The sequence below is a fragment of the Triticum aestivum genome, chromosome 6A (genome assembly GCF_018294505.1).
Source record: "Triticum aestivum cultivar Chinese Spring chromosome 6A, IWGSC CS RefSeq v2.1, whole genome shotgun sequence".
Classification (NCBI taxonomy): domain Eukaryota; kingdom Viridiplantae; phylum Streptophyta; class Magnoliopsida; order Poales; family Poaceae; genus Triticum; species Triticum aestivum.
The window spans coordinates 300,345,753-300,363,060 of NC_057809.1; the positions used below are offsets into that span (position 1 = coordinate 300,345,753).

Consider the following 17,308-nt stretch of genomic DNA (forward strand, 5'->3'; position numbering starts at 1 on the left):
AAGCCCGTTTGACCAGGACAGGACGAGCACGCATGCGGATGGAAATGCTCCTGCATTCGTGCTTGGCTCGATCGAAAGAACGGCGGGAGGGTAGCTGTCTGCGCGATCTGAGCGGGACGGCAGCGGTCTTCGCGATCGGGATGGGCGGATGGATTGATCCTTGGAAGGAGCAGGCTGAGCGTTGACCTACAGGAGATTGGAGCGGACGTGGAGAGTCGGCGGCAAGAGATAAACAACGGTGGCTACAGAGGAGAGTGGCGACGCGGGTTGGATCAATAGCATGAGTTACAGCGTGCAAAAAATTAACCTAGCTCTAATACCATGTTAGGAAATATGCAACTTGTATTCCCATGGGGCCATAGGCAAGTATATATACATGTACAGTTGCAGGAAATATGCAGAAACCCCCTTATACAATGGGGTAAATACAAAAGGCTACATGGCTATATATATAGTACTCTAACAATGGGCACGTGAGAAGGCCATGGCTAGTTCTTTGATGATATTTCAGTCCTTCAAGTCTCTTTATGGAACCCTCCCATATCAAGTTTGGCCTACCCCAGGCCTCTCTTGACATTATCAGCATGCCTTAATCTTCCACTATGAAGCCTTCCGTTGTATATGTCCAAACCATCTCAGATGATGTTAGACAAGCTTCTTTTCAATTGATGCTACCTCAACTCTATTATATCATCATTCTGGACCCGTTCCTTTCTTGTGTGGCCGCATATCCATCTCAGCATGTGCATTATGTGTCGCACATCACAGGTCGAATAGCCTCCTATAGAGCCTGCCTTTTAGCTTTTGTGACACTCTTGTCACAGAGGACGCCAAAGCTTGATGCTAGTTTATCCATATGGCTTCGATTCATGGCTCACATCTTCATCAATATCACCATCCTTCTGCAACATAGACCCTAAATGTTGAAAGGTGTCCTTCTGAGTTACCACCTGCCCATCAAGGCTAACCTCCTCGTGCTTAGTAGTACTGAAACTGCACCTCATGTACTCAGTCTTAGTTCTACTAAGCTTAAAACCTTTTGATTGTAAAGTTTGTATAAATAAACTTCAAAAGATTGTATAAATGATACATTCCGTGGCCTTGGCCAACAACATGTTGAGTGTGTCAATCAGCAACACAAACAATATCACGAAAAGCGGGTCGCCTCGCCGGAGGCCCTTGTGGTGCCAAACCGGCGGCCCTGGCTCACCATTGATGGCAATCCACTCATGGAAGCGTGGGCCAAAGCCAACCCTAGCAGTACCTCGTAGAGAAACGCCCAAGACAGCTAGTCGCGCGAGGCTCCCCAACTGGTGCAAGTATCAACATGAAGTTATCATTGATGCAACGTTTCGAGATGAATGTGCACTGGTTCCCCTCGACCAACGCCCCCAATCTCGGCGACAACTTGGTGGCCAGGATTTTGGCTACGAGCTTCACGAAGATGTGAATTAGGCTAATCCGTCGGGCCGACCGGCCGAGCCGTCTGGCCTCTTGGGCAGCAGGATTAGGAGGGCCTGATTCAGACCCTCAAACACCCGCGCCCACAGAAGAGTGCAACTTGGCGAAAGCATCCATGACATCTTCCTTCACGGTTGATGTAGGGTGGAACCCTATACGGCCGATCTTTCATGAAAGAAGTGGATCCCGTGATGAACACGAAGAACACAAAGGGGAAAACATGAAGGGAACACAAAAGAAACCCTCAGACCAACGAGATTAGTTCACACATGTGCTAGATCCATGAACACAAAGGGAGATACCAGATCTAAAGTCAACAAGGGACGATACACGGTAACCGGTTCTTCTCCAAAGGAGGTCTTGACGGGGCCACCCAAAAGGGGGTCTTGAATCCAAGGGGATCTTCTCCGAAGAGGGGCCGCGGTCTCTCTCATGGAGTAGATCCGTAATGGATGAGCAAAGCTCTTTCTCTAATGAGATACTACTTTGCTAACCCTAAAACGTAGGTAGGAGAAGAGTATATATAGTCAAGGTGGGCGAAGGGGTACACGGGCCTCGGGCCCTTTCACTGTGCGCAGACAGGGGAGGTCGGACGTCCGGGCGTCGGGCCGGATGTCCGGGCTTTCACGAGGGGCCGGATGTCCGGGTTGGGGTGGCCGGTTGTCCGGGCTGAAGTGGTTCAGCTTCGGTTATGTTCTATGACGGGCGTCGGATTTCCGGGCAGTGGCCGGATGTCCGTGGCCGGGGCCGGATGTCCGGGTCTTGTAGCTTCGGCCGCTGGACCGTTGTTGTAGTTCTCCAGTGGTTGGATGTCCGGGGCTGGGGCCGGATGTCCGGGCCCTGGAGCTGCCTTCTCCTTTCGTTGGTTCTCTTCATCCGTGGACTTGGCGGCTTGTCTGTCTTCACGTGCATCTTCAGGAGGGTCCTCTTGGTACCTAATCATGCACAACATCTCGGACTTAGGTACTAGCCATGTCTCGAGAGGATCATATGTAATATTACTAAGGAGAGAAGTCATCTCGGTCTCGAGAGCTCTAGCTCTAGCTCGAGTCATAGGTCCTCTTGGCACTTCGTGAGACGATGGTAGGTCCATGGGGATGACCATAGGATGCTCCGCATCATCTCCCCTCCCTTGGGAAAGATCCGACCTCGGATCGAAATCTTCATCATCATGGTAGGGAGAGAGATCTTTGACGTTGAAGATGTCGCTCACGGAGTACTTGTTGCGTGGAATGTCGATCTTGTAGGCGTTGTTGTTGTAGCGTTCAAGCACCTTGAAGGGTCTATCCGCTCGTGGTCGAAGTTTGGACTTGTGTTCGTGGGGGAAGCAGTCCTTGCAGAGGTGTAGCCACACAAGATCTCCAATGTTGAACACCATGGGGTGCTTGTTGATGTTGAGCTTGGTCGCAAGTCGTTGTACTTGGCGCTCAATGGTGTGCCTTGTACCTTCATGCATCTTCTTAAGATAGTTGACTCGGGCACTCGCGTCCATATTCGTGCGCTCTTGTAGTGGTAGAGGGAGAATGTCCAATGGTGACAATGGGTTGAAACCGTAAACGACCTCAAAGGGGGACTCGCCGGTAGTTGAGTGTCTTGTGTGGTTGTAGGCGTACTCGGCGATAGTAGACACTCCTCCCACTCCTTGATGTTCTTCTTGATTAGCATGCGAAGTAGAGCGGAGAGTGTGCGGTTGTTCACCTCCGTTTGGCCGTCGGTTTGTGGATGGTACGCCGTGGAGAAGAGTAGCTTGATTCCGAGCTGGGTGCATAGGGTCTTCCAAAAGTACCTCAAGAACTCGACGTCGCGGTCCGAGACAATCGCCTTTGGCACTCCATGTAGTCGTAAGATTTCTCTACAAAAGAGATTGGCAACATGTGCCATCTTAGAGAATCGGTCCACAACACCAAATACCGCATCCTTTCCATTTCTAGTTCTAGGCAATCCAAGTACAAAATCCATGCTAATATCTTCCCATGGTTGATATGGAATTGGGGGAGGCATTTAAAGGCCATGAGATTGAGCTTTAGACTTAGCTTTGCGACATGTAGAGCATCGGTTGGTGAAGCGGTTGACGTCGCGGAACATCTTGGGCCAATAATAGTTCTTGGAGAGCGTAGCGAATGTCTTGTCGCGTCCAAAATGTTCCATTAGTCCCCCTCCATGAGATTTCTGCAAAAGCAACAAACGAAGAGAAGACTCGGGGATGCAAAGTTTGTTAGCTCTCATAAGATATCCATCTTTGATGTAATAACGATCCCAAGAGGTATGCGTCGAATACTTGGCATAAGGAATATCAAAAGTAGGATCATGCGCATACAAGTCTTTTATGTGCTCAAAGCCAATGACATCCAATTCAAGTTGAGTAACAAGCATGCATATGCGGGAAAGAGCGTCCACCACAACATTTTTCTTACCTTTAATGTACTTGATGACATAAGGAAAAGACTCAATGAATTCACTCCATTTAGCATGACGCTTGTTCAACTTAGTTTGACCCTTAAGGTATTTAAGCGTTTCATAATTGGTATGAATGACAAATTCATGAGGGCGAAGATAATGTTCCCATTCATGCAAAACTCACACTAAAGCATATAACTCTTTGTCATAGATGGGGTAATGGAGTTGCGTTCTGGAAAGTTTCTCACTAAAATAAGCTATGGGGTGCTTCTTTTGCGTTAACACACCTCCTATGCCATTACCACTAGCATCACAATGAATTTCAAAGGGTTTGTCAAAGTTGGGTAATGCAAGCACAGGAGCATGAGTAAGCAAATTTTTAAGCTCATTGAATGCGGTACCTTGGGATGGTCCCCAAACAAAGGGTGCATTCTTCTTGCTCAAAGCATGCAAAGGTGAAGCAATGGTACTAAAGTCCTTCACAAATCTGCGGTAGAAACCGGCTAAACCAAGGAAGCTACGCACTTGATGCAAGTTGGTTGGTTGTGGCCAAGTTTTAATAGCATTGATCTTAGAGTCATCAATATGAACACCCTTAGGGGATACAACAAAACCCAAGAAAACGAGCTTATCAACGCCAAAAAGGCATTTTTCCATGTTAGCATAGAGACGCTCTTTTTGAAGAGTTTGCAAAACGGTTTGAGCATGGGTGACATGATCTTTGACAGATTTGCTATAAACAAGGATATCGTTGAAGTAGACCACAACAAACTCACCAATGTAAGGATGAAACACATAATTCATAAGACGCATGAAAGTATCCGGTGCTTCCGATAAACCCATAGGCATGACTAAACACTCATACAAACCAAATTTTTTTTTGAAAGCGATTTTCCATTCATCACCCTTTTGTATGCGGAAAAAATAGTGGCACCACTAAGTTCATCAAGCATATCATCAAGGCGTGGAATGGGGTACCTATATCGAACGGTGATAGCATTGATAGGTTTACAATCGGAACACATGCGAAAGCTACCGTCTTTTTTTGGCACAAGAACGGAAAAAATAGTGGCACCACTAAGTTCATCAAGCATATCATCAAGGCGTGGAGTGGGGTACCTATATCGAACGGTGATAGCATTGATAGGTTTACAATCGGAACACATGCGAAAGCTACCGTCTCTTTTTGGCACAAGAATGACCGGAACGGCACAAGGACTCAAACTTTCCCGTACATGTCCATGGTCTATGAGATGTTTGACTTGCCTTTGTATTTCTTTGGTTTCTTTGGGGTTGATGCGGTAGGGAGCTTTGTTTGGAAGTGGTGCTCCGGGGATGAGGTCGATGCGGTGCTTGATGCCTCGTAGTGGAGGTAGACCCAGAGATAGCTCGTCGGGGAAAACATCTTGGAATTCTGCAAAAGAGAAGACAACACTAAAGGTAGAGTGTGAGAGGTGTTAGCTTTTGGTGCCTCGTCCTTGTACAAAAGGATATAGTGTATCACACTAGATGGGTTCTCACACACTTCTCTTATCTCACGTTTGATGGCAAATAGAACTAGGTTCATCTTTTCGCTCATTGTGGAGTCACTCAATTTGGGCTTGTGGCGCTCACTCTCTTTTTGGTGGTTCGCTATCTCACTATTCTCTCCACGATGGGTGGCTTGCTTGTCGGCGATCATTTGGCTTGGAGACATAGGGCGAAGTACGTACTCCTTTCCTTTCATCTTGAAGATGTAGTGGTTCGTTCGGCCGTTGTGGATGACACCTCTATCAAATTGCCATGGTCGTCTGAGAAGAAGGTGGCAAACGGTCATTGGAATGACATCACATTTCAAAGTGTCTTTGTAAGCTTCGATTTTGAAGGAGACTTGCACTCTATGCTCGACTTGGATAGTGCCGGAGTCGCTTAGCCATTGAACTTTGTAGGGGTGTGGGTGCTTCGTCTTGAGCAATTGGAGCTTGGAGCAAAGTTCTTCACTTGCTAAGTTATGGCAACTCCCTCCATCGATGATGACCTTGACGGACCTTCCATTGATGCCGGCCTTGGTATGAAAGATATGACATCTTAGGTCTTCTTCTTGTTGATGTTGGAGAGTCAAGACCTTTGAGACAATTAGAGCGGGGCTTGAATCTTTATCACAAAAGACTTGTTCCTCTTAATCATTCACTTGCCGGTGCATGGCGACTTGCTCAAGTGCTTCCGTTTTTCCTTCATTCATGGAGTCTTATGTACCATCGTCGTTGAGGATCATGGTTCGCTTGTTGGTACACTCAAAGGACTTGTGGCCTCGGCCTCCTCATGTGAAGCATTTGAAGGAACTTATCTTGACGGTCTCATTGGTTGGGGTTGATGACGATGAAGCTCTCGGCTTGAAGTTGCTTGTAGTAGGATGATGACTTGAAGTTGTCGAAGTTTTCTTAGAACTCGACTTGTCGTTGTTGCTTGTAGAAGGCTTGGTTGATGTAGAAGGTGTTGGAGTCGTTGAAAGCTTGGGTGTTGGAGAAACCATAGGACTTGGATGAGAACTTGGCATACTTGAAGTCATCTTGCACTTGACGTTCCGCCTTGGTAGCTTGATGCACTAGCTCGATGAGGTTTGAGTATGGTTGGAAGTCGGCGATCTTCTTGATAGGGTGATTGAGTCCATTCAAGAAACGTGCCATAGTTTGCTCATTATCTTCCGTGGCATTGGCTCGTATCATTGCAATCTTCATTTCCTTATAATATTCTTCGACGCTCTTGGTTCCTTGCTTGAGTAGTTGGAGTTTCTTGAAGAGGTTGCGGTTGTAGTAGGTTGGCACGAAGCGTGCTCTCATGACATCCTTCATTTGTGCCCAAGTAGTGATGGGTGGTTCACCTTTTGCCTCTTGGCGCTCAATGACTTGTTCCCACCAAATGAGGATATAGTTTTGGAACTCAAGGGATGCCATCGCGATCTTCTTCTCTTCATCATAGTTGTGCAAGCGGAAGATTTTGCCGACCTTCAATGCCCATGAAAGGTACTCTTCGGGGTCATTGCTTCCATTGAACTTGGGCATGGTGAACTTTAGCTTGCCGTAGCGTTGCTCTTCATTGTGTTCGGGTCGTGGATGATGACGTCCTTGACGAGGAGGTGTGGTCTCTCACACCTTGCTCTTGTCGTGGAGGATTTCCAATGTCTTCTTGTGCTTGTTGAACTTAATGTTCTTGGCGAGCTTGTGGAGGAACTTGTCGAGCTTGACGTTGCACGCGAGCTTCTTCGTGAAGCGCTTCTTGATGTTCACGAGCTTGTCGGCCTCGGTTGGCTACGGCTCGACTTGATTCTCGGAGGGCTTGTTGCGCCTCAAGTGCTTGAGCTTCTCGCAATTGTTGTTCTTGACGTTGTGCCTCTGCATCTTGTACTTCTTGGTGTAGTCGCGCTCGCTCTTCCTCTTCGTGTCGGCGTTGGCGTTGCCGTTCTCGTGCTTGCGCAAAGGTAGCTTGGTTTTGACGATGTCGTTGTTCTTGAGAGTTGTTGTCGTGTAGAGGGTTGCGGTTGGCTTGACAATCTTGGCGCGCGGCACGACGAAGAGTATTTGATGTCGGTGTACTTGAGCCGAAGATGGTGTAGTCGGAGTGTCGACTTGAGCGGCTCCGTCTTGATGAGGATGAAGTGAAAGAAGAGCGGTTGAGCAGGATGAGCAAAGCTCTTTCTCTAATGAGCTACTACTTTGCTAACCCTAAAATGTAGGTAGGAGAAGAGTGTATATAGTCAAGGTGGGCGAAGGGTGCACGCGCCTCGGGCCCTTTCACTGTGCGCAGACAGGGGAGACCGGACGTCCGGGCATCGGGCTGGATGTCCGGGCTTTCACGAGTGGCCGGATGTCCATGCTGAAGTGGTTCAGCTTCGGGTATGTTCTGTGACGGGCGCCGGATTTCCGGGCAGTGGCCGGATGTCCGGGCTGGAGCGGGGCCGGATGTCCAGGCCCTGGAGCTGCCTTCTTCTTCTTTCGTTGGTTCTCTTCATCCGTGGACTTGGCGGCTTGTCCGTCTTCACGTGCATCTTCGGGAGGGTCTTCTTGGTACCTAATCATGCACAACATCTCGGACTTAGGTAGTAGCCATGTCTCGAGAGGATCATATGTAATATCACTAAGGAGAGAAGTTACCTCGGTCTCGAGAGCTCTAGCTCTAGCTCGAGTCATAGGTCCTCTTGGCACTTCATGAGACGATGGTAGGTCCATAGGGATGACCGTAGGATGCTCCGCATCAACGGTCCCCCAACAGGCCTGAAGGAACTCCGTCGTGAATTTGTCCAGTCTCGGCGCCGTCCCTAGCGGCATCCGACGCACCACCTCCCATACCTCCATAAAGGGGGCATCAAGGTTCGCCAAGTCTTGCGAGCGTGATCCTACGACGTCTAAGGTTCAGCGAGGCTGCTCAGGAGGCCTTGGCCATGGGATGTAATACAAACAAGTTGCTCCTCTTAACAGTTGTGTGAAATGGAGGAGTTTAGTGATATACCAGGCCAGGTTTTAGAAAATCAGATCGAGCATGGTCTGATAACCAAGCTATGTTAAGAACAGCTTTTTCAGTCCAGGAAGCCACTTAATATAAGTGGGGTTTCAAAACCTGGCAGTAACTACATGCAAGACTTGCCTACACCTTAAGATTATCATAAATGAGGGACATGTAGTTATAAATTCTACTTTGTTATTTCCATAATCCATTGTCTCAACTAGCAGTTACAATAAGGTTCATAATAACAATGCCCATTGACCTATTTCACCTTTTTTTTGTTAGTTCTATCCCTATTCTGTTTGGCAGAGAAGCTAAAGAAAAATGCATTAGTTTCTACTGTGTTCTAAGACATAAAAAATGTTGAGTATAAAATATGCAATAGTATTTCAGTTCTGTGAGAAGTATGTCAGCAACCGTGACCGTCAGGAGGGAACAGCGAAGGAATAGGGGCTGTAATCACAGCAGGCTAGCTTTAGTATTCTAGTTCTGGGCCTTGGGCCGTGTGCGGTGTAATGGTCAGCGGGCCGTGGCCGCGCGAGCGGTGTGTACTTATAGACCAGGGTTCAGTCGAGCAAGACAGCGAATCTGTAACAGGATAGTCGCCCAGTCTAATTCTCCATTCCCCATTTCTTTCTTCTACCTCACGTAAACTCCATCTCTGTAATAAAATTCAAATTCAGAGTGGTTTATCTAGTGATTGTGATCCTTACCTAGTAAGGTCATCACAGTTGGTATCAGATTCGGGCGATCGGCGGCGGGGAGGTGAATTGGGCTCGTCGGCGCTTCGGTTGGGCTCTCCCGTAAAATCCCGGCTCGTCGACGGAGTTTGTGGAGGCTATGGGTCTGGTGCTTCGTTCCAGCACCGGCGGCGGAGAGCAATCAGGGCGGCGGAGATCATTCGGCAGCGGATCCAGGTACGCGCTCGGTTTCCCGGTGATTTTCAGCTGGGTGTAAAATTCCGAGGCGGCAACCAAATTGGCGCTGCAGTGGAGGCGTGGGAGATCGGTTGCAGAGGACAGGGCGCGTGCGGAGACGGTGAGCGGCGCCCGGTACTCGCTGACCTGGGCGGCGGTAGATCCAGGGGGCACCACGGCTCCTCCCAAGGCCAGTGTGCAGACAGAGTTGGTCCTAGGCTCCATGGAGGCATTTGAGACAAGGGTGATGCAGAGGCTGGAGGTGCTATCAGGTTTGGGAGACAAAATCGGCCGCATCGATGAATTGTTCACCAGGATAGAAGAATTGGATCAGAAGTTCAACACGCAGGTGGAACGCATCGATGTGATTCAGAGCAATGTCAATTTGACTATGAAATCCATTGGAGAGGTAAGGCAGGACTAGATGGCAGCAGCCCGTGATCAGTTACACAAACAGGCGTCACCCACAGTTTCAAAGGCATATTGGGGTCACCCCCGCAAATAACATCGCAACTGAGGAACCAAGCACCGATACCCAATGCGCCGCCAGTTCAGAACAAGTCCCAGCCCAATTTGGATAAGCAGAAGGAGGCGTTTGTGTCTGATTGTCAGGATCAACATCCGCGTAGACCGTGGATGCCCAAAATGGACTTCCCTCGTTTTGATGGCACTGACGTGCGAATTTGGCTCGATGGATGCGAAGCTTATTTCTCACTGTATGAAATTCCGGAGTTCTTCAGAGTCACATCAGCTTCCCTGCATTTGTATGGTGATGCGGCCAATTGGTTTCATGCGTATAAACTGACTCATCAGTGGCCTAATTGGCATGAGTTTCGCTCTGCTGTGATGTCAGAGTTTGATGTCAACGTGCATAGACACAAAATGAAAGAGTTGATGATGCTTAAACAGTCTGGGTCAGTGGCTGAGTACAAAAGAGAGTTTACGCAATTAACTTACCAGTTGCTGCTGTATGAAAACACAGTTAGTGACACATTCCTGGTAATTAGGTTTGTGTTGGGTCTGAGAGAGGAGTTGAGAGCTGCGGTGGAGATGCAAATACCAGCTACAATCAGCGAAGCTGCGATGTATGCTGGTATTCAAGAAGAGGTCTTGGCCAGAAGCAAACATCTTAAATGGACAAACCACAAAGCAATGGGTCCAAAAACTGATTACAAGGCTCAACCAGTGGTGGTAGGAGATCTATGGAAAGCTAGACAACTCAAAGAATTCAGAAGGGCCAATGGGTTGTGTTGCAGTTGTGGGGACAAATACATGCCGGGCCATTTGTGCACTAAAACTGCACCTCAAGGGGCTGTTCAAGCAATGCAAGGGGCAGATCCTGACATCCTATCGGATGAGTTACTAGATGCTATTGTGGAACAAGAAACTGCTCTGGCAGACATGCAGATTTCAGTCAATGCACTGTCAGAAGCTGATCATCCCCAGACTGTTAGGTTGAGAGCCCTGATTGGCAATCAGGTGGTGTTAATTTTACTTGATTCTGGGAGCACTCATAGTTTCATTGATTCTCGAATATTATCTAGAGTTCAAGTCACTCCTCAGAAGTTGCAATCACCATGGCCAGTAAAAGTAGCAAATGGAGAGGGGCTGCAGTGTTCTGCGTTTGTGCCGGAAATGCATTGGTGGGTACAGGGGCATACCTTCAGTTATCCTCTGAAGGTATTGGACCTGGGAGGGTATGATATGATACTTGGTATGGACTGGTTGGAGCAATGGGGAGAAATGACTTGTCAGTGGAAGGAAAAATGGGTCAGATTTAACTATCAGGATCAACTCATTACTCTGCAAGGAATTACTAAAAGCGACAAACCCGGTTTACAAGAATTGTTAGTGGAACAGGCCATGAGATGGCATAGAGGGAATGACATTTGGGCCACTGCCTTGCTGGTCCCTGTTCATAACACTAAAAGCAACACAATCCATCCTGAAGTTCAAGTTGTCATTGATGAGTTTGCTGATGTGTTTAATGATCCAAAGTCTTTGCCTCCCACTAGACCCCTGGATCACGCTATCCATCTCATACCTGGAGCAGCACCAGTGAATGTCAGGCCATATAGGTACTCTCCCTTGCAAAAGGATGAAATTGAGAAACAAGTGGCAGAAATGTTAGAAGCTGGCTTGATTACACCTAGTGTCAGTCCTTTTGCCTCTCCTGTGTTGCTAGTCAAGAAGAAGGATGGCACTTGGAGGTTTTGTGTGGATTACAGAAAGTTAAATTCCATTACTGTCAGAAGTAGGTTTCCAATGCCAATTGTGGATGAACTACTGGATGAACTTGCAGGCGCTAAATGGTTTACCAAGTTGGATTTAAAAGCTGGCTACCACCAGATCAGAATTTGGTTTAGCCACTGCACCTGGAACTTTTCAAGGAGTAATGAACTGGTGTTTTTCCAAAGGAAACAGGAAGTGTGTGGTCATTTTCATGGATGACATACTGGTGTTCAGTGAGTCCTGGAGGAACATGTCAACCACTTGAGAGAGGTGTTCCAAGTGTTGAGAGAAAATCAGTTCTATGCCAAACTCAGTAAGTGCACCTTTGCCCAGCAGAAACTGGAATATCTGGGGCATATTATCTCTGATGAGGGGGTAGCTACAGACCATGAGAAAACTAAAGTGATGATGGATTGGCCTGTACCCCAAAATGTAACGGAACTGAGTGGGTTTCTAGGTCTAACCGGATACTATAGGAAGTTTGTCAGGCACTATGGCATTATTGCAAAACCACTAACTCAGTTACTGCAGAAAAACAACTTTGCTTGGTCCGATGAGGCCCATCTGGCATTCGACAAGTTGAAATTGGCCATGTCCACCACTCCAGTGCTTGGTTTGCCCGATTTCAACAAACAATTTACAATTGAAACTGATGCTTGCTCCACTGGGATAGGAGCAGTTCTCATACAAGATGCTCACCCTGTGGCCTTCTACAGCAAAGCTCCGGGCATCAAAAATCAGCAGCTGTCAATTTATGAGAAGGAGTTTTTGGCGATCATGATGGCAGTAGAAAAATGGAGAGCATATGTCCAGAGAGGACCCTTCATTATTAAGACAGATCATCAGAGTTTGTGTCAACTGGGAGATCAAGTGTTGACTTCTAACTTGCAGGGGAAAGCAATGACCAAACTGGTGGGGCTGCAATTCCAATTCCAATACAAAAAGGGTAGTGAAAATACGTGGCTGATGCCTTGTCTAGAGTGGGTCACTTGTTGGCTATCACCACAACTTCACGGAGTCAGCCAGTATGGTTGCAAGAGGTATTGAACTCATATGAAGTAGACCCTCAAGCCCAACAACTGTTGCAGCAGCTGGCAATAGCTAATGACAATGTGGAAGGATCTTCCTTGCAACAAGGGATTATTAAGATGCAAGACCGAATTTGGATAGGGGCAAATTCTGCTCTTAAAACAAAGCTCATTTCGGCCTTCCATGCAAGTGCTCTTGGGGGCCACTCGGGTATATAGGCCACCTTCCAGAGATTGCACAAGTTGTTTGCTTGGTTTGGGTTAAAAGCTGATGTCACTGAGTTTGTGCAACAATGTGATGTTTGTCAAAAAGCTAAGCATGAACACTGCAAATATCCCGGGTTGCTGAACCCTCTACCAGTTCCTGAAGGACCCTGGCAACATGTAGCTATGGATTTCGTTGAAGGGCTTCCCAAGTCCGCTGGCTACAGCGTGATACTAGTGGTGGTGGACAGATATACCAAGTATGCCCACTTTATTCCTCTCAGACATCCATTTTCTGCTCCGGTGGTAGCAAAAGTTTTTTTAGAAACTATTGTGAAGCTGCATGGACTTTCTCACACAATAGTTTCTGATAGGGATAAAAATTTTACAAGTCATTTCTGGAAAGACTTGTTTAAGCTGTGGGACACCAAGCTGCACATGACAACAGCGTATCACCCACAGACCGATGGTCAGAGTGAAAGGGTCAACCAGTGTTTGGAGATGTATTTAAGATGTGCAGTGCATGACACTCCTCATAAATGGCACAATTGGCTGCCTCTGGCTGAGTTTTGGTATAACACCAACTTCCATACTGCCTTGGGATGCTCACCGTTCAAGGCCTTGTATGGGTACAGTCCTACCTATGGGTTTTTCTCTTCTCTCCTCCAGTCTGACAATGTGGAAGTGGAACAATGGTTGAGAGAACACCAAGCTCATTCTGCTTTGCTAAAAGCCAATTTGATGAAAGCACAAGCAAAGATGAAGCATTTTGCTGACAGGCACAGATCGGACAGATCATTCTCAGTGCGGGAGGTGGTGTATCTGAAACTGCAGCCATACGCCCAACACACAGTGGTCAATCGTCCTTGTCCCAAACTTGCTTACAAATACTATGGCCCTTTTGAAATTCTGGAACGAATTGGACCATCAGCATATAAATTACAATTACCAGAAAAGGCTCTCATTCATCCTGTGTTTCATGTGTCTCAACTAAAGGAGCACCGGCCAGACCACACTCCTGTGTTTTCAGATTTGCCAACGCCAGTGGATTTATCAGTGGCCAATGTAGTCCCTGAGAAGGTGTTGGACAGGAAAATGGTCAAGAAAGGCAATGCAGTGCATGTGCAAGTACTCATGCAATGGTCGGGACTGTCCGAAGAAGCGGCAACATGGGAGGACTATGAGGTTTTGAAGAGGAGATACCCTGGAGCACCAGCATGGGGGCATGCTGGATCTTCAGAGGGAGGCACTGTCAGCAACCGTGACCGTCAGGAGGGAACAACGAAGGAATAGGGGCTGTAATCACAGCAGGCTAGCTTTAGTATTCTAGTTCTGGGCCTTGGGCCGTGTGCGGTGTAATGGTCAGCGGGCCGTGGCCGCGCGAGCGGTGTGTACTTATAGACCAGGGTTCAGTCGAGCAAGACAGCGAATCTGTAACAGGATAGTCGCCCAGTCTAATTCCCCATTCCCCATTTCTTTCTTCTACCTCACGTAAACTCCATCTCTGTAATAAAATTCAAATTCAGAGTGGTTTATCTAGTGATTGTGATCCTTACCTAGTAAGGTCAAAGTAATATGTACATTTTTTAGACAGTTCGCTGATCTGGTTGCTATCTTTCCCCTTTAACCTTTCATCTTTCTCCTGCTAATGCTAATATAATGTTTGACTTTGCCTTTTCAGGTCTGTGCCACCTTCTCAGGTTGTGGTTGCTTTAAGCAACACCTATGGCCGTGTGCGGAAACCTCTTGGCTTTAGGCTTGTACATACATTACCTGGATCTCTAGACTTAGTGGATTCCAAGAAGTCAAATGAGCAAAATGACTGTTCAATCTGGGTTCCTGTGCCGCCGCGTGGATACTTAGCTCTAGGATGTGTGGTAAATAGTGGAAATCAGCCACCTTCCAATAATGTTGTGTACTGCCTTCGTTCTGATCTAGTGACTTCTGCGACATTTTCAGACTGCATACACACACTCTCGTCTGCTCCTGGGTAATGACACCATCATTCTTTGTTATTTGGCCTGCCATTGTGTTGTTTGATTGTTTCACCTCATGAAAAGAGTTTCTAGAACCTACCTAGAGTTTGAATGAAAACACCAACAGTGGTATCATGGATTCACCTTTTATCCTTTTTCTGCAGAATACTTTCTGGATTTAGCATCTGGCGTGTGGACAATGTGATTGGCACATTCCATGCACACAGTTCTGCAAACCAACCCAGTAGAACAGAAGCTCTTGATTTGCATCATGTTCTGCTAAGGAATCCAAATTGCTATATCATTAAAGATCTGGCTGCAGATTCTCCTGTTCGGAGTGACCAGCCAACTGATCAATTAAGTAATCCTAAGAGTACTTCTGGGTGGGATGTTGTTAGAACTTTGTCAAGACCAAGTAGCTATTGCACGTCTACTCCACATTTTGAAAGAATATGGTGGGATAAAGGTGGCGACTCAAGGAGGCCATTTTCAATATGGCGGCCATTACCTCGTTTCGGCTTCGCTCCAGTTGGCGACTGTATAACTGAAGGGTAATGATTTCTTAATATAGATATATAGTTTTCAAATACTCCGTGCTTTCTGATACTTGTTCACATATTTCATGATTCTTTCAGGCTTGAACCACCTACTCTTGGCATTCTTTTCAAGTGTGACGACAAGATAGTTTCTGAAAAGCCTGTACGATTCATGAAAGTAGCACAAATTGACAAAAAGGGCATTGATGACATATTCTTGTGGTATCCAGTGGCGCCTCCTGGATATGCTTCTCTTGGATGTGTTGTGACAAAAACAGATGAGATGCCAAGCAAGGATTCCATTTGCTGCCCTAAGTTGGGTTTGGTGAATCAAGCAAATATCTCAGAGGACCCTATCTCAAGGTCTTCCAGCTCAAAGGGACCTAACTGCTGGAGCATCTGGAAAGTTGGAAATCAGGTTATCTGTTATGTTTGAATCAATTTCTTTATACATTATTAGCTCATGGTTGTATGAATCCAACACTCTGTGATGTTTTAGGGATGTACTTTCCTTGCACGGCCTGATCTGAAAAAACCATCAGCTCGATTGGCATACAGTATTGCAGATCATGCTAAGCCAAAGGCACCTGACAATGTTACTGCTGAGTTGAAGCTGGGATCTTTGTCAATCAGCATCCTAGACAGCTCGTGTGGAATGGTGCGTAGGCATGCTAAATTATGTTTCTTGAAATGGAAAGAAATTGTTGAAATATTTGTATTTTCTAGTTACATAATTTCTGAATATTTAGGTCACACCAATTTTCGACACTACAATCTCGAGTATAAATCTTGCAACACATGGGAGATTTGAGACAATTAATGTCGTGTTGATCTGTTCAATTGCTGCATCCACATTCAATAGACACTTGGAAGCATGGGAACCTTTGGTTGAGCCATTTGATGGAATATTCAAGTAAGTTCTACTTGACTGTTTTCTTGTTTCCATCCACCTGACAAAATTATACTGTTCTGACAAATTCACTGTTTCTGCACTACATTATATTTGTTCAATCTTTATTTTAGGTTGGAAACATATGATACCAGTGAGCACCCTCCTTCCAAAGTTGGTAAGAGGATTCGTGTTTCTGCAACAAGTCCTCTAAATGTCAACCTGAGTTCTGCAAATCTTGATTTGCTTATCGAAACTTTAATTTCATGGCGAAGACAAATTGATCTTGAAAATAGATCATCAATCAGAAATGAGGTTTCATCTATCATTTCAACTACTTGACTATTGCTGCTTTTTGTAAACTTCCTGTAATGATTTATATTCTCTCTCCACCTGTTTTTCAGGATTCTTTGGAAAATTTAAAAATAGCTGACAATTTGTCCAGTTCTGCGTTGGATGAAGATGATTTCCAGAGGGTAGTTTTCGAGAACAAATTAGGATGTGATGTTTATCTTAAGAAACAAGAAGATACTGAAAACACCATTCAGCTATTACAGCATGACAATCAAATTTCACTGTTGATGCCGCCTGCGAGGTTTTCCGATAAGCTAAATGTATTGTCAAATTCTACGGAAGCAAGATATTATGTTGTCATACAGATCTTTGAGTCCAAGGTCATACTTATACTTATGTTATGCTTTGCGCAGGCAACTTCTCAGTATGGCACTCACAGTATGTTTTTTCTACATGACAGGGCTTGCCTATCGTAGATGATGGCAATGATCATAGCTACTTCTGTGCTCTGCGCTTGCTCATAGGAAGTCAGACTTCTGATCAGTACAAGGTATTCCCACAGAGTGCCAGGACAAGATGCGTAAATCCTGTGAAAACAGCTGAGTTACAGACACATCATGCTAAGTGGAATGAACATTTTATATTTGAAGTTCCAGAACAGGTAATTTTTCAGTAGTGGTTTCAGTGAAATTTATTTGATGATTCACCCTTTTAATGGAAATCTATGGTGGGACGAGCCCCACATTGCTTTAGAGAGCGACATGTTGTTAATAGAGCAGTCCCTATAAGGGAGAGAGATATGCATGCATGCATAATCTTACACCTCGCTTTGACATCATCAACAATAATTGCTAAATTTGATTTATTGAAATGATTTATCTCACAAACTGTTAAT

The 17,308-nt window shown here is 46.1% G+C and overlaps 1 protein-coding gene across 1 annotated transcript in view; it reads left to right on the forward strand.

Moving 5' to 3' along the window:
* The window catches only part of LOC123127457 (uncharacterized), a 93,645-nt gene that overhangs the window by 55,646 nt on the left and 20,691 nt on the right, over window positions 1-17,308 (forward strand). The window contains exons 39-46 of the mRNA XM_044547178.1: window positions 14,400-14,708; window positions 14,859-15,245; window positions 15,330-15,648; window positions 15,730-15,888; window positions 15,980-16,143; window positions 16,254-16,434; window positions 16,524-16,793; window positions 16,874-17,074. Of these exons, the coding sequence (XP_044403113.1) occupies window positions 14,400-14,708; window positions 14,859-15,245; window positions 15,330-15,648; window positions 15,730-15,888; window positions 15,980-16,143; window positions 16,254-16,434; window positions 16,524-16,793; window positions 16,874-17,074 (1,990 nt within the window). The remainder of the gene's footprint in view (window positions 1-14,399; window positions 14,709-14,858; window positions 15,246-15,329; window positions 15,649-15,729; window positions 15,889-15,979; window positions 16,144-16,253; window positions 16,435-16,523; window positions 16,794-16,873; window positions 17,075-17,308) is intronic.